At 40.9% G+C, this 23,046-nt stretch overlaps 1 protein-coding gene across 3 annotated transcripts; it reads right to left on the bottom strand.

The window, feature by feature from the left end:
* Positions 1-1,267: 1,267 nt before the first annotated feature.
* On the bottom strand, positions 1,268-22,920 carry fez1 (fasciculation and elongation protein zeta 1 (zygin I)). 3 transcript variants are annotated; one of them, XM_037118446.1, is made up of 12 exons: positions 22,803-22,920; positions 22,553-22,685; positions 20,058-20,140; positions 15,892-16,255; positions 11,386-11,473; positions 9,353-9,439; positions 8,043-8,208; positions 6,848-7,152; positions 4,453-4,533; positions 2,774-2,849; positions 2,628-2,693; positions 1,268-2,347 (listed from the first exon to the last, which is right to left on the bottom strand). In XM_037118446.1, exons 4-12 carry the CDS (start codon positions 16,224-16,226, stop codon positions 2,331-2,333), a joined length of 1,221 nt encoding a protein of 406 aa, XP_036974341.1. In that variant the 5' UTR covers positions 16,227-16,255; positions 20,058-20,140; positions 22,553-22,685; positions 22,803-22,920; the 3' UTR covers positions 1,268-2,330. The 3 variants fall into 3 exon arrangements, with proteins under 3 accessions (XP_036974341.1, XP_036974340.1, XP_036974339.1); XM_037118445.1 differs by having other exon boundaries at positions 22,662-22,685; positions 22,843-22,867; XM_037118444.1 differs by lacking the exons at positions 22,553-22,685; positions 22,803-22,920 and adding an exon at positions 22,753-22,796.
* Between the last annotated feature and the right edge of the window lie 126 nt (positions 22,921-23,046).

Here is a 23,046-nt window from a genome sequence, read left to right as displayed (position 1 = left end):
CATGTAGCTGCCCTAATGAATTTCAAAAACTAATGGTGGTATGTTTATTTGGGACAAGAATACAGTTAGTTTGACATTCACATGGTTCATTGTGAGAGTTAAAGTCGGCCACCAGAGGGCAGCAAATGTACTCTATTTTAGCAATGTACCAGGTGCTATCAAGTCTATCGGACCTTCAAATCATGCTATTTATAAGTATCTCATTTGTTACACATTGTGAAACTCCAGCTCTTGAATCCTAGTAATTAAATGGAGGGTAAAATTGATTTAATGTTGCAGCTAAAGAAGCAGAGCCACAGAGAAGTAGCAGTAAAGGGTAAAATAAATCACACAAAGGAAGACCTTGTGGTTAAGATAAGTTGTTGGGGAAATAAAGTGCCAGCTCATGCTTGAATCGCTCCATTTTTATTTTTAGATGTGTTCCTAAACTGTCCTGTGGTTTTCTATTTGTTGCCTCAGGTTGTCCAGTTATGCTCAATATTGTGTTATGTATTACAGTCATGATGTCAAATGATGACCCTGGTCAGTGTTTTTATTGTCTACTAATACTCACTGACAGTAATGGATAAATGGATGTTACAGGGTCTAAACTTGAATCCGATAGAGTGGAAAAGTGTGGTGTTCATCTCTGTTTCACAAGACTCAAAAATCATAGAATTAAAAAAGAAAAAAAATGTATATACTTTTTTACTGCCGTGTTGATTTTCCACCTTTCAGCCAATGTAAAGTGCCACGTTAAATGCAACGTTTTAGATGTGTAGATGAGTAGATGTGTCATTTATTACAGGAGATGGACAAACTCTTTTGTAACAAATTGTTTTTTGTGTATAATACTTTAATAATATATGCCTCATATGTTTATGTAGAAGTAAACCATTGATTTTATTAAGTTACTTTATTTATTTACATTGATTCAACATGATAGAAAAGCTTTGCATTAAAATGTGACGATTTACATTAAACGTATATGATAAAATGAGATGGAAAACGGTCACTATTTTAGGGGAAAAATATAAATGTATGTTGGTTGTGTTCACCTAAGAATTGTTGGACAGTAATCCTTTTCTTTGTGTTTCTATACTCATTTGGCCCTTTTTTGCCCTGGGACAGCAGCATTTAATATATTTATTTTTAAATAATTTATCAGATAACATAAATCATCCAAAGAATCAAGTAAAATATTGTGTGTCCCCCCCCCCCCCCAAAAAAAAACCTCATCATGTTACCTGCTAAAACACAGACATAAAGAAGCACATGCACACACCGCAAGGGTAGAATGTTTATTAGAATTTGCGATTAGCAATGTAACATTCACCTACATGGCGCAAAGGAAGTCATAAGTCTGCTAATATGCAAATATGCACACCTTTATTGAAATGAGCTCATCTCATCAGGGCCTGATATATCCAAGGAAAACTCAGTGATACACCTCCATGTGGTTGAACGGGGTGGAACGCACGAAAGCCTGTCGCTCTGATGACACAGTAAATAAAAGTAGAAAATCGGCAACAGAGTTCATATCAAATATTTGAATAGAAACGAAAAAATGAATTTCAAAAAAGTCAGAAGAGCACTGGATGTCCAGATGGGGGAGCAAAAAGAAGAAGAAAAACAAAGCTCTGTAATGCACTGCACTGCACCCGTAATAGTTGTGTGTTTCTTCTCATTCGCATGGAGCTACAGTACTAAGTTGGCAGAAAAAGGTGCATGGCTTTTGTATTCAAATGAACCACCGGTTTCATCTGAAACTATACAGGGAGATGCTCATGTGTGGATACAGTATGGCATATCATTTAATTTACAGTGTAGTCCTTATGAATCAATGGATAAGACAGTCAACAGAACTCAGTGGTTAAAAGGTCAGTTTATGTTATAAGTGTCAAAACTTGGCAACATTGAAATTCTGTTAGAGGAAAACTAAGAAAAGTAAAAAAAACAAACAAACAAAAAACTATAAAGTAAAAAAAATGAAGGAAACCAAAGCAATGGTGACACTGTATCCCTGTATCATAGTGGTGTTGTGATAGTTAATAGCATGTCATGCTCCATTAGTGAAGTCCTTTTCAAGTGGGATTGGCTTCCCACTTAACTATTCAGACGGCGGCCATTTTGGGTGTGGCCCGAGCTTAATGTGCAGGATGGGAGACGGTGAGCTCAGCGAAAGGCAGTTGTCATAGTCGAGGTGAATACAATAATGTCGATGGTGAGGATCCATGGTTGATAATGGTAAGGGGGGGGGTCATGCAGCTTGGGCCAGAGGCGGGGAGGGTTGGAAAAGCCCTCGGGGGAAGAATTCTCCGTTACACTGCGGCCCCTGGCCGGGCGGTGCTTTAGGTAGGACACAGGACTAGAGGGGGGGAAAACAGCAGATAATCACGTTAGGATAATATAGTTACTTCTGTCCAGTGATCTTCGTGGCAAAATGAGGAAGTTCAATTTTGCAGTAACTGAATTTACTAGATAATATTCCAATCGGAGGATCACACTGTAATCCTCACTGTTGTGATTGTGTTGTCCTGTACAGTGTGGCAGGCTACACACGTCAACAAGTCAGGGAAACCTTATAATGAGCTGATTTTTTTCTTCAACAATCACTTTGTAGGAACACTCAAACTTTTTGTGTTTACCTTTCAGTATGTAGTCAGTTAGCAGTGTAGGCACCTTCTCACTGTCCTCCTTCATGGCATAGAGAACTGGGGGGAAGAAGTAAAGTCAATCAGCTTGTTGAATACGCTTTGAATTTCGTTCCACGTGTTCAGGGCTGGAGACTTACTTTTTGTGAGCATCTGCAGGTCTTCAACAGATGGAGGGGTGCCTTTCTTCTCATACGGAATAACTGTGTTTAGATACTGAGAAGAGAGTTGAGATTCAGAGGGGTCAGTGCCATACTGGGATATTCAGCAGTCGAGCTAAGATGTATTGGTCAGACAGGTTATGTGCTCGAAGCTTTCTTTCATTGACATAGCACATGATCTAAGTGAATACAAAGTGGTAGTTAGACGTTTTGGGAAACATGTTCATTCGCTTTGATATCCCTCTCACATCTGTCTGTTAAATATGAAGTCAGAGCAAGAGGATGGTTAGTTCAGTTCAGCTTTAAGACTTGAAACAGGCTAACCACTCTGTCTGTTAACGTTTCTTTTCCGAGATTAGTCATAGAAATCCAAAGGGATCAAGTGTTTTTCCCAAAATGTTGAATAATTCCTTCAAAAGTTAGTGACTGTCATTCTGTACGCTGCAAACATATAAAAGGAACAGTTCAGCCCAAACTGAAAATGAAGTCGTTATCATATCATTCTCACCCTTGTGCTGATGGAAAGTCAGGTGATGTTTCATAACCACATCAATGGTGTAAACAGCAACTTTTCAAGCCAAATTTGGATCTCTGGGCTTTCCTGATACTTGGATGCCTGATAAGATTTATGGAGCCATTTTATGCTTTCTTTTATGCCTTAAAAAAGATCTAAAACAGTGCACAGCTACTTCGGCTTTTAAGGAGAATGCCGCAATGCCGTTTTTCTGCGAAGCTCAATAAATGTTTTGTGGACTACAAAACTTCACCCGGCTTTCCATCAGAACACAGGTGTGTAGACAAAGACTGAATCTTCAGTTTTTGGTGAACTGTCTCTTTAAGTCTCCAGTGCCGACTGAACGGTTAAAGGTACAGTCTGTGATCGAAATGTAAATGCAAGGGTAACTCCGACACCAGAATGCAAAATACAGTATTAGAATCTATCGTTCCGACGCTCCTTGCCAGATCCTTGATTACTCAGACTAACTAAATGCTTTCTCAAAGGTTTGTTTACATCCAGTAATCCCTGCAAAACCTGTAGCAAAACAGACCTATAAACATGTTCAACAGTGATCAGCGGGGAAGAGCAGAATGCTGATTCATTTAAAAGTTAACCTTAATCGTTGGTGTGCCTGTAATCTATACGGACAAAAAGCATGGACACTTCTTGCAGTGTACCATCGCATATTGCTTACACTATCAACAGAGATCAAATTACACACAGCAGGCTGATCATCTCTGTATGACCTCAGCTGAGGCACTGGTATAAATATAAGCAGTGCACCGGGGCCCGTGGCCAGAAAGGGCCCACGGCCTGGGCCGCCACCGCCGCCGCACAGCTGACGTAGGCTGTAAATCACTTGTGTCCACAGCTGTAGCACACATGACAAAGCATCGAGAGTAGTAACCTCGCTTCATCCAATTAGTGTTGCCACAGCAGCACAAGCACCTGTCATGAGTCATGTCCGTCATAGTAAAAAATCACGTTGAGATGTCGATATGATAAATGTAGCTATACACAGATATACGTTTATGATGAAAAAAAAAAAAAACCTAATTGAGTTGAATACCTTTTTTTATCATATTAGATTGCTGTTGGATGTCTGTCTCATCATGTGAAGAGCTGTGTCACTCTTGAACCGTTTTTGACCTGAACTCACCTGTTTGTCACTCCCTGTGCTCCCAAATGTCTGTCTGATGCCTGTCTGCAGGATGTTAGAGAGACCCTCCATGCTGAAACGCTGCAGGTCACAACCAGGAGGCACACACACACACACACACACACACACACACACACAGACACACAAATAGAGCATTATTAGATATACCAAGCTCGAAGTCATCGGTTCCTTGATCAAACTGCAGGATTGTCTGAAATCTGATGAAGTGTCATTGCTGTCCAAGCACAATCAAGAGCTTCAGACCTTATACAAACCAGTTCGTTTATATGGCATCTGTATGATGAGGCCATCCGTACATTCATTCTGCTTCACCAGCTCAGCCTCAGTCGCCAGATAAAAACACTGCTACTGTCTTGTATGGAGGGGAAATCCATTAAGTTATTCCTCTGCTTCTGTACAGGAGCAAACTGGACTGGGCTGTTATTGTACGAAGATGATGGGTCACTTCCACTTTAGGATCTTTCCTGGAAGACACATTCGAGGCTAATGGACCTGAGATCCATTATGCTAACAGTCATAAGGAGGGGAGAGGGAGGGCTGTCAGGAAATGTGGTTTCACCTTTCTCTCATTTACATTGGAAGGATTAAACATGAAAATTGCACATTTATGGGAAATTATTGCCAGATCTACCAAGGCTTTGGTGGACTACGGTGGAAAGATGTCTCTAGGGTGGAGAAAAAACTTGATGAAGGACCCTCTCAGTGGCTCAGTGTGCAAGAAAACGTGATGCAGTATAGGCGTGCACTGCTTGTCAGTCGAGCTGATTATTAGGGCTGATACTCTGTATCAGAATTTGTGTTGGATTGCCAAAAGAATAAGTACTTTTTAAAAACGCAGCACTGAAAATGCAGGCTCTGATGAAGTGTCCTTTCTCTGTTAGTGAGCACTACTCTCGCGTCCCCAACACTATCCGCTGCCTCGAGTAACAGTTGATCAGCACTGTAAAATGAATTTGCAAAGTAACTGGTTACTAAAATTATCAAATACATGAAGTGAAGTGGAAGTATTAAGTAGCAGGAAATGGAAATACTGAAGCAAAGTACTTCACACTTGTATATGAGTATAGTACTTGAGTAAATTGTTGTTGATAACATTCCATCACTGGTTGAAAAAATTGAGTCGGCCTATTAATAATATAATATACCACAATACTGAGAAACATAATGAGACATTATTTTAATCAATAAGTAATCTTAATCTTAACCAGGATTTTGGAATGTTTCAGCATCAACTCTCTGGCCCATCGCATGCAGCTGGTGCCCCTTTAATTGTCTTTGGCCCTGCCCCTCACACAGCCTCAGTCTGCCCCCTGCTGGATTTACAGAGAACACACAGCAGGTTGGAGCTCGCAGATTGGGTATCATTTGTCAGTGATTGCAAGGTGTATCTCTTCTTATTGCCAATACATTTTAGGAGGGATCACACACATGTTAAGAGAGGTCGATTATTCTGTTGGATTGACTTAGATCAAGCGCTATTTGACAGTCAGTTTTCCCTTTTCGCTCTGTCAAGAAGGCATGAACACAGTACGGATGGGATTTAATGGAGCCACAAGGAGTGTTGCAGGGGAAGAAACGTGTGCATGTAACGTAGGCTCACAGGTAACTAAAAACTGATGCAAAAGCAGGAGCAAAATGAGGAGGATGTAGTCCTCTGTTAATGAACACAATATGGGATAACGAAAACAAATAGCGGATGAATGTTCTGGTTTGTGCTCATCGAACTTGGATTTCAACTTGACCATTAATGAACTGTAAAATCACTTACAGGCTGCAATTTAACTCTGCAACATCCATATCACCACCACCTCCACCTGCTCCATCCATGTCTCTCTCTCTCAACTCTGGTTGTGTTGCTGTGTGTATCTTGAGTATATTTTATCTTTTTGCTTACCACAAGTGTGTGCATTTCCTCCCAATGCATTAACAATTAATGAGCGTAACCATTTTTCACAAGAGAGTTGGCCAAAGAAAAAATGCTGTGACCAAGACGTCTTATTTCTTTGTATTTCTTTTCTGGGCTGCGCGATCGCATAGAAATCCCACCTGTGACCTGTGCCTATGAGTCCTGCTTCACTGACAGAATGTGTCTGGAGGGCAGTACCAGGATCAGTTAAGGAGCTGACTGTGTAATGAGCTGCTGTCTCCATAAATCAGGTGCTGAATACATGCACACTGTGGCTGTAGCACACATTTGCACAAAGCCATTTTCCCAGTAAATCTTGTGGCATTGTGGCATGATTACTGTAACTCTGATGAAAGCACAAGATCTAAGAACTCTTGTGTGAAGAGGGCTGATTTACGGCACACTCATGTGATGTAAATAATTAAAAGGTGCATTCAAGAGTGCCCCTCCACCCCTTCCGCTTCTTACCTTGACAGGCATGGTCCCGGTCTTCTCCGTGGGGCCTGTATTCCCTGCATTCACAGTTGGAATCCCTCCCCCCTGCAGGCTCAGGGCCTTGTCCCGGCGCCGGCGTTTGCTGCTGTCTCGTTGCTCCTTCTGCCTGTTCTGCACCTCCATCAGGGCCGTGATGAACGTGTTCTTCACCTCTTTCTCAAACTCCAGCTCTTCACGCCGAGCCAGCTGGTTGACCAGCTCCTCTGAGTACTCGCGGATGGCCGCCTCCACCCGGTGCAGCAGTTCAACAAGCGCTGAGCTGGGCATCAGGCTCAGGCCTGCCGAGCAGATGAAGGGGGGGGAAGGGACAGTTGGGTTTTGTTTTGAGCAAAAGTATTGTTTCATACACAGGGATTCAGACAGAATGCTCAAACATGCAGCAAGTACACCAACTGTGTGAATATAAGTACTGCAACATCAGTGGAGCTAATATTTACAGACAGATTTGTTTGAATAGCTTATAGGCATGATGAGGTGACGGTATGCAGTGTTTCATTTGGAAAAGGCAAATATAAGAGAAAAAGAGAGCCATAATAAGACCCTGCCACAACACACCCAATTCAAACAAATGGGTCATTATCAGGCTTCAGCAGAGCTGGATGATGAGCTCATTTTTTGATTCAGGTGTGTTGGAGCAGGGAAACATCCAAGGGCAGGTTGCTCCCATGACCAGGAACCATTGACACTAGTACAAACAATCATCTCACGACCACTTGGATTCATCTCATGACCAACTGGAGGCGGAGAATCACTGACAAGATTGTCATCCCTGCATACTTAGGTGATGAAACAAAAATAAGACTGAATATGAGAGTAAAAACCTTGCACAACAGATGGATATGTCCCTTACCATGGTGTCCTCGCACTCATCATGACTTGGGTTCTGGTTGGATCTAATATAAATAGAGATGATGGAGGCTCTCACCTTTGTTATTTTATGATGCTCAGTGTCATGCTTCAAGGAAAAATACTAACTGTAACCTAACTTCGGCCAGAAATGTTTTTTTTTTTTTTTACATGAACAAGTCTGCAAGGAACATTTTTTTGATGGGAATGTATCCTGTTCACATTGCAGGTCAGCTGTGATATTCCAACTACAACTGCTCCCAGTGTGTCGAATATGAAGCTGCATTAATTTTTTTTAAAAAAGTAACTTGAATTATTTTACCTTCATAAGAGCAGTTGTTGTTGGAGGCCTGTGACAGCTGCCTGATCTCCTCAAGCAAGGAGGGGTTATTCCTGGATGAGCAGGGACTGCTCTCCTCTTCGTCCTCTTCCTCAGTTTCCCCAGGATCTGGAGAGTTCTCCATCATCTCAACTATCTCCTCAATGACCTTGACGAGAGAAAAAAAAGGAGCGAGTAAGACGGTTACATAGATGGAGGGATATAAGGAAATGAGTGGATGGACGGGAAAGAGATCAGGAAACAGGCGTAAGTAAACGCACAACCATAACCGTCCATTTGTCAGTAGAGTGTGGCCACTAAAACGCCAACAGCCTCTTTTATAAGTGTACGTATCATACTCTAATCCATTATTGATGTCCACACGGTCTTCAGCGATGTACAACAGCAGCAGAATTGAATTTAGGCAGATGCCTGTCGAAACTCTTGTAACAGCACAATATGAGAATGGTCCAGCTCTCCACGCTGTCATATATGACCTGAGCCTTCCCCAAAACGGTATGTAAAATAAACAAAAGAAACAAGAAAAGGACTACACAGACACTTAGTTGGACCTTTGAAAGTGATACGTACACATGTAACCACACTGTTAATCCATGTAAAGATTACTGTACCCTGGTGGACAGTACTGTATCTATGCCACATTAAGCAATGCAAATACTGTCTCTGGGGTTCCTCAGGGGTCTATGCTTGGTCCTCTGCTCTTTTTAAACTTGCTGATGATATGACATATTTGTCAATAGATGCATCAGAAAAGCAGCTGGAAATCTCACTGGCCCTGATTTGACAATATTGCAGCAACCTGTCAATTCAGGACAATGGACAATGGACAAAGCCCTTAACATGCCTCGGTCTCCAGTCATCAAGAGCCAAACACATAAGCTCCAGATCACCACAGAAATCAATTGACTGCCTCCTTTTCCAGATCTAGATGATTTAAGGACAGTTTCCCCACTGTTTTTTCATGAAGACACTGCCAGGCCTTGACCCATTTTTAGTCTGGGCCTTTTCATTCGTTACGCTCTCACTTGCAGTCTGTGGTCTGCCAACCGCTGAGGAAGAAAGAGCCTGAATAGAAAAGGCACTACTTGCCAAAAATTACAAGGCGATGGTATGGTAATTCCTACAAGCAAAATATCTGTAAACATGCATTAGTTCGAAAAGAGGAAAGTAAAAGCTGAGAAGGACAAAGGCGCCACTCTGAGATGGCTCTTATGCTACACCCTGCTTTCTTTAGTCACTCTGAAAAACAGACAGACTGCTGTTTGATCTGAAACACAGACACACACACACACCTGATCAGCTGTGATAAGAGGCTCTTCGTTCAGGCAGTTGGCATTGTCATTCTTCTCATTCATCTCCTCCTCCTCTTTTTCGTGGATCTGCAAAATGCGAGAGGAAACAACTGAGCCAAGCAACAAACAGATAGCTACTACAGTATATCTTGCTAAGAAAAGAAGGCAAGGGTAGCAGAATAGATCTATTTGGATTAGGATAATAAACTCAATCCCCAGTATTTTTCCTAAGCAACTGGATCAGTGCCAGAGAGAGATCAGTCTGGGATTGCACTAATTGTGAAGTCCCGTGCTTAAATGTTTAAAGGTTTTACATTATTTAGTATCCCTTGAAAAGAACAGTTTAATATTCCATTTGTAAACATCCTTTAATAGTTTATATCTTATGTAATTGTTTATTTATTTATTCATTTATTTATTTTCAGTATTTTACTTTCAAACAGATAGTGAAGTTATGATAATAACAACTTTCATATAGACAAAAAATTGTGCCCTCATGATTCCGGTAAATGCCCGCCTTTTTCTCCAGTGCCATCACTGACATTTGAGTTTTTTTCTGTGAAATCTCCACAACCAATAGTTTAATTTTCATGACATTTGTATCAACATTCACATCCCTCTCAGGGTGAGTCGTCATCACAATTCACTATGAATCATAATGGTGATCTCCTATGAACTAAAACCTGCATAACCTTCCCATCAGCCTCTTCTGTTCTTTGCTGTTAGCGCTAATTAGTTAATGCTAGCAGGCGACAATGCTAAAGCGAGATGGGGGAAAATGGTAAACCATACACCTGCTAAAAGTCTGCATGTTACATGGTTATCATGTTAGCGTGCATTAGCATTTAGCTCCAAGCACTGCTTTGCCAGATCTCAGGGAGCGACGAACAAGGCAGCAGATTCTTATTACACAGTCTCACACAAAGGCATGACTCAATCCACGGACAACACATGTAAGCACGTGTGTTTGCCTCGGCCACGTTTGAAAAATACACGAGTGTATGAAGTTGCAGTACCAGCAGGGGACGATAATGATAATAAAGAATCTGGTAGAATTGGCAGGTAAGGGCAATGTGGCAGGTGAAACAATGAAAAGTATACACTCATGCAACAGAAAAAAGGAGCTGTCATATGTAAAAGTATTTACTGGTGGCCCGTTTTGGTACTCGACCTTTTAGAATAAGAGAGAATAGCAGCAACTGGACTGAGGGCAGAGTCCAGCTGAAGATGTACAACCCTCTCCCTCTGGTGGAATAAATGTCTGTTCTGGCCCTGACCAGCCAAAACATGGTCTAGACTGCTAAATGTCTGCTGCCCAGTTGTACGCGAATGCCAATTAAAGGTGGCCAGGAAGACCTCTGCCGAGCATAAGACCAGTCAGGGTTGGTCGGGCATGTCTTCAAGTGTCAGCGTGGGATTAAGCCTCAGAGAGAATTAACCAGTTAGCTACTCAGCTTGGCTTGTCAAAATGAAAAATGACCGCACGGTGTACTTCCACTGACAGTTATTTAAAACTATAAGAGCAGTGTCTTATTTTCTCCGTTAACAAGTGGGACAGACATTAGTATAGTTTGAAAAACCATTTGTCGCCAGCAGAAACACACATACAGTATAGACTTCACATCTCTGCTCATCACTAAAAAAGAAACAAGGAAGAAAGTGACGTGATGTGAGCCATTTTCTCGGGTTGCGAGCATGTTTTCTGGGTCAGACCTCTGAAGCTGGTTTGATAAAACTGTGCTCATTTGAGCATAAAATGGGTAAATAAACAGTACAGTAGATCACACAATCAGTAATTCATTTGTGATTAACACTGTTGGCACACTGTAATACCGTCCACTAGATACCAAACTGCAGGACGTTAGATAAAAAAACAATAGTTTGGACAGCAAACTACTGAACTACTTCCCCCCCGACAAAAAAAAAAGAAAAAAACTCTCCAAATAAAAAGAAAGACAGATTTCTTATTATTCATTGTTAAAAAGATATGATAGCACACTGATCTGAACAGAAAGAGGTGGAATGATGTGTACCTCTTGGTCAGAAAGATTGCCGTTATGACCCTCTGAGGCGGGGGCGTCCCAGGTGGTGATGTAGTTGTCCGTTAGAGCATCCCACACACTGCAAAACAACACAGAGACACACACATACACATGTAAGCAGGGTGAACCGCCAAGGACCACAACAAAATAGCAAAAACAAGCATAAAAACACCACTTTGGCCCCGACTCTTGAGGCGGTTTACTATTTTAAGCTGGCGTTGCCACACACAGTGTAGTTAGACAGTTATATAAGGGCATTAAACTAGAGTTTGTTGTATTCTATCTTCCTGGTTATAAGGGGATCAACTCAGCCCTTTCTTCAGCAGCGTGCAACTCAGTCAATATTTCAATGTGGCAAGTCAATAATGGTAGTCAATATGTGTAGCTGGAGGCTGCAGAGAAACAATGCACAACAGGAAAAAAAAACACAGCTTACTACTCAGTAAAAGGTATCCTTAGCAGAGATTTAGATAAAGCTCCTCACATCATTGTGCCAGTGGTCCCTGACTATACCCCGGAGCAAGCGTCCGTCTGAGGAAGAATGACCTCAAACTGGGAGAGAAGTGTTCTTTGTGTTTTTTTCCTCCTCCACTCAGAGGCTGGCCCAGGCATACTGCCCTGCTCCCAGTGGCACAGCCCACACCCGACACACAGTGGACACCATTCAGCCGTCCGGCTTACCTCACCATCCCTGCCTGCATGCCACGGCTGTGTGCACCAGCACAAAAACAGGGACAAAGTTTGAATACACTTAACCCCAAGACAAAAAAAAGTGTTTTTCATTGACTGGGACTAAAATAAAATAGACTTTCAATAGACATTTTTGTGCCAAATGATGATTCCACAGAAAACTGATTTCTGTATAAAAAATGAGATCTAATAAACACGCACATTTTCAAACACATACAGCTGTTTTAAACTTCTGTCATTACATTTTAAAGTAAAGAAATACCCCCTCTGATTACAAATTATTACAAATGTGAATGTAGATTTTAAACTTGAACAAAAATATAATAAAAATACTAACAGTATAATGGTCATCACAGCTGGCTAAATACCACTCTGGAGGTTAATGTAAATGGACATCCAGCAGTGTGCGTGAATTAACAAGCCTTCATGTGTTTTTAAAAAAGGTGGTTGCAAACAAGTGGCTAAGTGAGACGACAGAGGTGGTCCGGGACATTAAACGACATGACTGTGAGCACGGGATCTCGTATACCCACTGGTCCATCTTTACAATCAGCTTCACCTGCAAACTATTCAAACATCAGTGTTCGAACAAGTGTGCATGGTATAGTGAGAAGCTTAGCGGTGGTGATGCCGAAGTCATGAGTCTATGACCACGCTTTGGGTTAGAATTCTGGTTGAATAACAACCCAAAGTGTCAGTATTTGATGGAATGAACAATCAAATAATTCTATCCATTTATATTTTTGTATTTAAAAGTGGTGTTCATTTGGTAAGATTATCTTGCTGAAATAAAACATGCAACAGAAGTAAGTATCATAAACATTTCTGTTTGCCACCGAGTTTATTTTCTGCAATAATTCAAAATTCCAGTTGAAAAAGCCTATAGGTTTTTGTAACAAAGGAACCAGGTCGGTGCTAACTTCCAAGGAAGGCTACGAAAATATGTCATCTTTACAACACTCCATTAGCTTAGTATATCTTAGCTTAGCTTAGTTATCTTAGCTTAGCTTAGATTTGCTTAGCATAGTGGTGGGAAACAGCTAGCTTGGCTCTATCCGAAGGTATAAACAAATGCTAACCAGGACCGGCTGACCATGTCTAGTTGCCACTTGCTTGTTCAGCCAACTCCATACAAAAACTCGAGTGTAAAAATGAAAATGTGTTGTTCACAGGTGCATATACAGGACTGACTTCTTGGAATAATGGTCTGCTGCTAAACAGGCTGTTTTTTTGCTTTGGACAAGTTGAAGCTAACTCCTTCTCCCTGTCTGAAGTGTAGGGATGGCTGTGGCACAGGGTCTTGTTATCGCAAGGTTGCAGGTTCAATTCCCCTGGTCTGCATGGCAGCCTCTGCCACCAGTGTATGGATGGAGTGTATGACGTACCACTTTGGACAAAAGCGTCTGCTAAATGTAAGTCTTAACTAAAGTCTTAAGCTAAGCTAATGGGCTGTTGCTGTATATAATGTGTAAAGGATGGTAGTGAAATTGGTCTCCGCCTCTAAATGAGTGTATTTACCCAAATGTCAAACTTTCCCTTTAAATGAATGTGAGCGCTTTAAGTAATCTAAAAAACCACCTCATTAATATAATCTGATCTGTAATAACCACGGTGAAAACCACAACACGCGAACAGCTCATACTGCACGCATAACACAAGGACGTGGTTTGGTCGTCTGGCCGGCAGGAACTGGAACTCCGTGTTACAAAGCTGTCCTGCTGTGTTTATTGGCCCGCGGCCACTGAAGAGAAATCATTCTGTTTAATATTCTACTTCTGCACTGGCTTGTCACTCTCACTCATATCTGCCTTTTTTAATCAGGCAGCTGCAGGGATTAAGACCAACATGTATGACAGACTGTTTGGAACCAAACTGCAGCTTTGCAAATTCTACTTCATGATTATTTCTGCGGCTCTGTAAGAGTCCTCTGTTTTACATGAGTCACTTCATATGTGTCCTATACAGCATAACACCACACAAGATCCTGAGCGTTATGAAAGAGCGGTGTCACAGTTTCTATTAATAGTTCTCTCTGTCTAAGGTGAATCCAGTCACTTGATTTGAAATCACAGCATGGATTGTTGCAAGAATTGGCATGAAATGAGGAGGAGGATGAACAATGAGACGTTGTAAATGAGGCAAAAACTACAGAAGAAGTGGGGAATAGTGTGTTTATCTGACCTCACCATATCTATACTGGTTTCAATATCTGTGCCACAACAAATCAGCGTATGGCATCAGGCTCACGTCCTGGTCGTAACACGCAGATCGGTGCATCACTGCAGAACTCACATCCACCCACAGTCCTGTGTTCTGTGGCCAATAATCAGTCAAAGCTCCACAGACTCGTTTTAACAGCAATTTAAGGCGGTTTGAAAAATCATATGATTCCTCTCCAAAGACTCTCCTCTCACACCTACAGTCGGACTATTTTTAGCACGATTCATATCCACACAGTGTGAGGAGGTGTGTGTTTTCCGCCTCAGAGCCTCCTAGAAAAGGGAGGAGGGTCTGGCAGTCAGCTGGTGGAGAGGCAGAGACAGAGACCAGCAGAGGAACAACACTGCACATTGAATAATTCAGCATGCAGTCTGACTGTGGTGCTGGGGAGGGTGGGGTCAAGCTGCTGATTGACTGGTTGTTTGGGATGTTGTGGTGTGTGATGTGTGGAAATATTTTGGCTATAGTCATGTGTGACGTGCTGGGCTGCTGAGCCACTGTTTCAGCTACTTTAGAACAGGCTATGAATGACATTAATGGCAGCATCATGACAGAAGAAAAAAAACATCCATTTTATATGTGCTGAGGGAATTTTATTATATTTTATAGAGTTTTTAATTATTATTTGATTTCTGCATCACTTTATCATGTTCTTGATGACTAAGCAGTGCATCACAGAGCCCAAATGCAACCAAATGTAGGAATTTGCTGAAAGAATTCAAATAAAAATGCAATAAACAAACATAAGAAGCTCAGTTATCTGTTAGCTAAAGACTGAGTGCCTGAAATGATTTCGGGTACTGGCATCCTTGTGACATACTCTAGGTTGTTAATGAGAAGTGCTAGTTTGTGTATGTCAATTGAGAGATCAGACTATATCAGATCTGTTAAAGGTGTACTTTGTAAACATGTGGCTATATTCGTAGGCAGTTCCAAAAATATGCACAAAACTGGCAAAGCACTAGAAATAGACACGTCACCATAACTGCATCAGCATCTCTCTACAATATGCATGCATTACTAACAAGTAGGTCATTATCTACCTTTACCATTACATTCTATGTCATTTTACTCCTGACAGTGATGTCTAGGAAATCATGAAGAACCTGTGCAGTTCTCAGCTGGTCCAACATTCGTGGCAAACTTCAACTTTGGAGAAAAGGACCCAGATGTTTGCCAGAAGTGGATCAAGAATTGTTTTATCATGATTGGTTAATTAATATTGATATAATTGTAATTTTGACCTTCTATGAGTGACCTGTGGGCCCAGGTGGCATTTTGTCACCAGCTGGGGCCAGTTAGCCGGCTAGCATGTTAGCATTCTAACTTCTGTGGATAGCTCTGGATCACAATAGATAGACATCTCTGGCATACTGTAACATCAACCGTGTTGTTTCTCACATTCTGTGGATAATACCAGTTTATTTAAAGATTCTTGCCTTAGCCTATCATACAATTTGTGACAATGCATACTACAAGGCTCCAGAAAGGTGACTGAAAGCACCAGAATATTTCCAGGAAGTGAACCTTTTCCTATGATTTTTTTTTTTTTTCAAATGACATACAGTAACTATATCTGTCACTCACTCTTCGTCCTGCAGCCTCTCCTCTTCCTCCTGGCTGTGTGACTGGTTGCGTATGGGCGCCAGTCCTTCCGTCTTGGTGTTGTAATTGTGGAAGCAGACATTGAGCTTCTCGTCGAATTCGTTGACCAGGTCCTCCATGGACTTGAAGCTCATCATCTCAGAGAAGTTCTCCAGCTCGGAGAAGTCCTCGCGGGTGATGGAGGCCAGGGGGACAGTGGTGGTGGTGGTGGTTGTGGAGTAAGAGGAGTGGTTGAGCTCTGGGTAGTCCAGCTCATCCATGGGGCATGGCCGGAGGTCATCAAACTCCTCATCCAAACACACAAGAGGGGCTTCCATGATGTCCCCTGTCTGCTGGTCTCTTAGCCCTGCACAAACAGAGTGGTTGCGATATAGTGTTTAATGCTTTGAGTTTGCTAAATCAGCACAATGTTTTAAGTTTCATCAGCATTTCTTTAATGAGGCAAGGCTACTGCTGCAACAATGTGGTCAAGACGAAAGACAAGATCAGACAAAGCACAGAAGTCTGTATCTGTCCCCATCTGGTAGATTGACCAATATCCCAGAAGGACTTATCTGGCACCTCCTAAATCATGCCTGCCTCAACTCATGTGGAATGGCACCATGTTGTCTAGACAAAGAGGAGATGGAGGTAAATGTGCCAGAAGGGGACCAGGTCCCAAAGGGAACCCAACCAGTTGGCTTTACTGGTAAACCGCAGCTAATTAAGTACCTCTAATGGGATTTACCTGATGAGGTTTCCAAGATTCTGGGACATGAAATTGTAGGAACATTTGTAAAGCATTCATTAATTATAGAGCTTTCTGTATATATATATATATATGTATATATATATATATATATATATATATATATATATATATATATATATATATATATATATATATATATATATATATATATATATATATATATATATATATATTCCTCAATTATGTCAGATCATTTTAAAGCTGCTCTGAGAATGATTCTGATTTAAACAAGATGGTTTCAACTTCCAATCTAAATCTTAGCATATTTATCAAGTTGTAAAAATTACTTCTAAGAGTCGATTTTTTCCCAGCACCACGGAGCTTTTGGGTTTCAGAATAGATTTTTTTTAAAAATTACCTCTAAAATATATACTGTAAGGCAAGAAACCTTAATGTAGCTCTCTATAGAGAGACAGGGAATCAGGAGGCCTAGGAGCTCTACATTTTAAATTTCATTTTTGCTCAGGGTTATTTTTGCCAGCAGGATCTGGTATATTTAAGTGTTCCAATCAAAATCATTCAAGCAAAATTCAATGGAATTATGCTCAGTTTACCATCAATTTGTTCCATATCACAGAAAGATTTTAAGACCTACAAAGACATTACTCTCGGTTTCTTCTTTTTAATTATTAAATGGTGGGCAGGTTTTTTTTTTTTTTTCTTTGCCACAGTGGAGTTACAAATGAGTTTATATACTCATGGATATATTTAAAGAGGTGATCTCATACATGTGTGCATTCCGAGATCTTAAAAAGTATTTAAATCTACTGGGTCCTCCTTTGTATCTCTTTCTACAGTTAAGGACTTCACTGCATACAGCATGTTGGCCCATGACAAAATGAATTACTAGCAAAAAAAATAATAATAATAAAATTAATATATATAGCATTTATTTTACTTGTTACAAACATTTAACACTAGGGACAGTTTGGGGTAATGCTTTTAAGATGTAAATTAATTGATCAATCTTCTACTATCAACTGGTTCATTATAAATATGCGCACTGTATATTCTTCCCCTCTGATCACAAATTAAGTTGTTGGTGTCTCCACATTGAGTCGTGGTCCAGTGGTACAGAGAAAGGGTTCGGGAGTGTCAATAACAACAACATAAACTATGTTTTGGAAAGAGATAAGCGTTGATACGTGTCAAATTGTCGGTAAGGCTGTTTACTGTTTGCACAGAGCCCTTCTCCTATATTAGCTGTTCTCGAGTGGTACACTGAGTCACACTGGTGTACCATGAGGCAGGTCCAGGTGGTGCTGTGGGATTTTGTTACAACCACACATTATTATTGCAAAATAGAACAATACAACCAGTAATGAATGTGTTTTAAATTGACATCAATATACTGTATACAGTGACCTCCAGATACAAAGGCAAATTCTTTAAAAAAATTTAAAAAATAAATTAATCCTTTAAAATTTCAGTCTGTGTGAAGGAGGATGTTAATGGGGAAAATGTGATTTTAAATGTGCTGCTTTTATGTAGTTTTACAAATTTTCAAATGAATTCTTGAATCATTTGAACTATTTCTTGAGTAAAACACTTGTTCATCAAATATTATTAGACAAAAATGAGTACGTACAGAGGGTAACGGAGAGTATGTAACACTTGTTATAGAGGCTTTTTTGCATTGATATATGAATACAGGTGGGCACCAAAAGTTTGAAGACCACCTTCCTAAATGATGATTGTTTGTCAGAGGTTTTGATTGATTTTTGTAGAGTTAATCAAACTATGATTAGTGTTTATAGGAATGCCCGACATAAGAGAAAGAAGCTCACAGTACCTGTATAAAATAATCCTAATGGTCATCTGCAGCTGACTGTTATGATAATAGAGTTTGGACCGTACATCCAGTGCATGGGTAAAATAATGTGCCACAGGGCCTTTGTCAGTGATTGTAAAATGAAATCTAATTATACGAATCAGATATAAAACTGTAAAAGACTTACTGTAATGCTGCGGTCAGACTTTTAGGAGAAGTTGTGCCTTAGTCAGATTGTCAGACGCAGTGTAATTACACTAGTGAGGCCTAAATTTCATCTGCTGTGGCTTGCTGGACCGTGGCCTTGGCGTAAGTGGGTGAGTACAGTGGAGTCCATTTAAAAACAAGCTTGTGCAAGCCTCTTCCTCCTCATCACACCACTCAGCAAAGTGCTGCACCGTCAACAGCCGGATATTGTTTTTCGCGATCTCTTCCGCTTTCTCTCTAGCTCTCTCCACTCTGTGTACAATATACTGCTTTGTGCTCTGTTTGGTTTTGTTGAATGAATTCATCTGTTTCATATTTGCCTTAAAACATATTTCTAATTGCTTGGGAAAGGACTTCATGTTGAATAAGCGCTGGCAGCACACGGATGAATCACCCCCTCTGTGTGACAGTGACTGACAACTCGTGTCTGACAGTAGATCCAATTAAGGTCGTTTGCTCGACTCAAATAAGAAGCATGGGCAGGGAAATTAGTGGCTCACTCTAACCTTGCCACGGGGACTCTTTGCATGAGGCACTGATGCACTGAAAATTTGGCAGGGTGTAAGATCACATATTCAATTTCCTAATAGCACCTTCCAGACATGCAGTGGCCTTTTATTTACTGCTGGGCTGGTTGAGCACAGCGGATGTGGAAACCTCTGGAAAATTTGTTCTACAAAGTATGGGAGGCATGAGGCCACAGCATCCACACGAGGGCTTACAGCAGAGCGGATGGTGCAAAGGTGTTTCAGATGTGCAGGTATTGAATGGCTGCATAGTGTGTGTTTAGGATGTGTGTCAGCCCTTTTTTTTTTAATATGTGACCTTCACACAGAGAGTGGTGGTGGTCTCAGGTGTGTCTCTCAGAGAGTGCAGGTATGAAAGGAGCCAATCACAACAGCTCATCAGAGGTCATTCAATGCAATGGAGCCAAATAACTGATAATGTTTTTTTTTTTTTACCATGGGAGGGATGTCCACATCTATAAGACTGAACAACAAATCAAACCCCAATTCCACTGCAGATCTTTTACAGCATTTCATTCTATTTTGTGACCCAAAGCAGGGATGTACTGTAGCCATATTTGTACTGAAAATACCTGTCAAATCATTATGATTTTGTCCCACACTGATATAACTGAAATAGATCCCGCATGAATTCAGTTTTCAAGAAATCGTGGCAGAAATGAAAACCAAGCAAGTGCATGTCATCAGCTCATCAGAGGGAGAAAAAAAAAAAAAAAAAGAGGAGAGTGGGGCGAGGGAGAGAAGAGCAGGGAGCAGAGAGGAAGGAGAGATGGAGGAAACCATGGTTACAAGGCAGGGATGGAGGGAAGATGATGCACGGCGAGGACCTCAGAGGGGTCAGGACTGGAAGAGCCAACGGCAGGGTGACGGGTAGAGGAGGAAGACAGATTACCTGCAGTCGATGTGATGCTGTTGTTATGGTGTACAGGCAGGATCTTCTCAGACGAGGAGAATCTGTACCTAAGCCTCCCTCCGCTGCGAAAGCCACCGATGAGCAGCAGCGGTTACATTCATTCCAGAGGGAGAGACAGAGACGAGAGTCATGGAGGTAAAGATGGCAGCGTGGTGTGAGCTTTGGTCTGTATCCCTTCCCTCACCCGTTAGCCCACAGCCACCCTTATCTGTCCTCCCACAGCCCGTTGTTTTCCAATCAATAGGCAGCCAGCCCAGCTCGCACAGAGCCTGCGCACTGCCCGGCCTGTGACGATATCGGCTCACCCCTCCCTTCCCTTCTTCCCCACACTATCCTCCCTTTCTCCCTTTGTCCCTGCCTCCTCCCTCCCTCCCTCTGCCTTCCCTGCACACATTAAATCCCTGATATTCATGAGGAGAGGAGGAGGAGGAGCAGGAGGTTTGGGGGAAGGAAGGAGATGTGTCAGTAAGAAGGTAGCACATTGTTCATCTGTCCTCCTTGTATCCCTTTTACTGGATCACCAGCTTCCCCCATTGTCTTCTTTCTTGTTCTGCCACAGATCTGTGGAATAACACCTAGAGGAGAATGTATTATTTTTGAACCAGTGTATTGTACTTCAAGGTGAACAAAAATAAAAATAATGAGATAAATATAATAATAATAATAATAATAATAATAATAATAATAATAATAATAATAATAATAATAATAATAATAATAATAATAATAATCTCACTATAGATAGTATAGATTGACTGTGGAAACTGAGTGCCATGTTTTAATTTGAAATCAATAATACACTGCTAAGAAAAGATTATCAAGAACATTTTCCACCGCTTTACTACTTCAAATACCTCCTCATTAGTAGGGAGCTATAGAAGCATATTTCATAGTGGTATGTGTGATTCCTGTATTTAATAACCTTTATTTACTTGTACTGGAGAGATCATTGAGGGGGGACCAGCATTTATAGCGACATCAAGTTGAACAAGCAAAGAAAAGGCAAAAACAATAGTGAGTAGAAATATCGTAAAGCCAGGTAGGTAAAAAGTCACTGCTAGTTAATACAAATTTAGAAAATGACGTAAGACAAATTTTAGTTATAGAAAAGCACTAAAACTCTGCAGTTACGCCACACGATTTGATGGATACAATCAAATTATTAACAGTACACTAAAAAAGAGTGTTAAATGAAATATTCAAGATAACTGTATGTTAATTAAATGCAGTTACTTACAACTATTACGACTCTTGGTTAAGAGGTTTAAGATCATATTACTGGCGTCCTAATCCCCAAACACCACATCTATACATTATTTATTATATTTAAAGTACTTTTGTACATTTTTATTTTTGTTCCTCTATAAGTATTTCATTGTTATAGGTCATATTTTTAAAGCACATGTGTATTTCTATGTTTATATTTCTCAGCATCTATTGTATATTTATCTTATTATTCATCTGCACTGTTATATCTCTGTTATAGAAGGAGCGACAGTAATGTAAGTCAAATGCATCTCCCCTGTTAAGCTGCTATCCCCCTTTCTATCCCCTATTAGCAGAGAGAGTGCAGGATCAGAGGGGCTGTTTAGATGACTATGTGAGTTGTTGATGTCTTGTATGACTGAGCTGTGTGCAAATCATAATCTGTGATCTTGACCATGACTATGAAACCAAAAGTACCAAAAGAGTACCCCCTGCCAGTGTGAATAAAGTGAAGCCTTCTGCTGCGGGATGAATAAAACCTTTCTTATTCGGATTAACAATATGTATTCATAAATATATAGCCATATGGAATATAAAGCGAGTCCCTGTACTGATTACTTTTCACTACATGATTTCACATATCAAATCATATGCAAACCGCTGCCATTGTTAATCATTAGAACATTAAAAACCACAGTAAAACAAGGATCTCCTTGAAACTGATTCAGAAAAATATAAGACGATGTAGAAAAATACAAGCTCGTGAAAAATGCCAAATCATCATGAACTTGATATTGACCCTTCTCTGCCTCACAGCCTGTGCTACAAAATCTGCATAATCCATGGTTTCAATCTGGGGTCGAGATTTAGCCCTCCAGTTTAAAAGCCCTCGGCCTGACCAGTGTAAACACGCACACTCATAACATATCAGCTCACATGTTATTATCACACCCGGAGTGCACTCAGACTGGGCAACATCATAGTATGGATATCTTTGAGGCCTGGAACATCCAAGCTCTGAGATACGAGCAGATTTGAAAGATTATGCTTTTCACAGCTTGATGGGTCTGAGAGAATCAGTGAGTTCAGTGACGCACACATTTACTTTACACATTTCAAACCGTATGATGTATTTTTGACTTTTTTTCCCTTGTGATTTTACTGATAAAAATGCCACATTTTTTTTTGAACACTCCAAGCTGTTGATCGGGACAAAACTGAAAGTAAATCAGCGACAAAAGGTGTTTTTGTTCTTCAAAAATAGATACCATAATTTTAGAAATTGGCAGGCGCATCCAACAGGCGAAGACAAAGAGAGAAGCTGCCGACTGATTCACAGGACGCATGACGTCAGCGCACAGGAGGTGCTGCGCCTACCTGCTCGGAAAAAGATGCCCTACACTGTAAAAAAAAACAAAACATCACATTACAGAACACATTGTGCTCACTACACACTTAAAAAACACACCGTGCGCCATGTGTGCACACAAGTTTCATCACCGCTGGCGTGAAACACACATTTGGAAACATCAACACCAACTAGCCAACCAACACCAACTTCATTAGTCTCTGTGGGCAGCTGCTTCTTCCACACACAACAAGAAAAGGAGAGAAAGGAAGAAAGGAGATCTGGCCTGTCAGAGGCCTCCCATTACTACGGCAACATAGCTCACACAGCCCCAGCATTGCATAGACGCTGGTTGCCATGGTTATACCGTAATTGTGCTGGCGCGAAGGAATTACTCCAAAAGCAACAGAGGGG

The sequence above is a fragment of the Acanthopagrus latus genome, chromosome 13, assembly GCF_904848185.1.
Source record: "Acanthopagrus latus isolate v.2019 chromosome 13, fAcaLat1.1, whole genome shotgun sequence".
Taxonomy (NCBI): domain Eukaryota; kingdom Metazoa; phylum Chordata; class Actinopteri; order Spariformes; family Sparidae; genus Acanthopagrus; species Acanthopagrus latus.
Note: the sequence above shows the minus strand (reverse complement) of the source record. Positions and strands in the feature narration are given on the sequence as shown.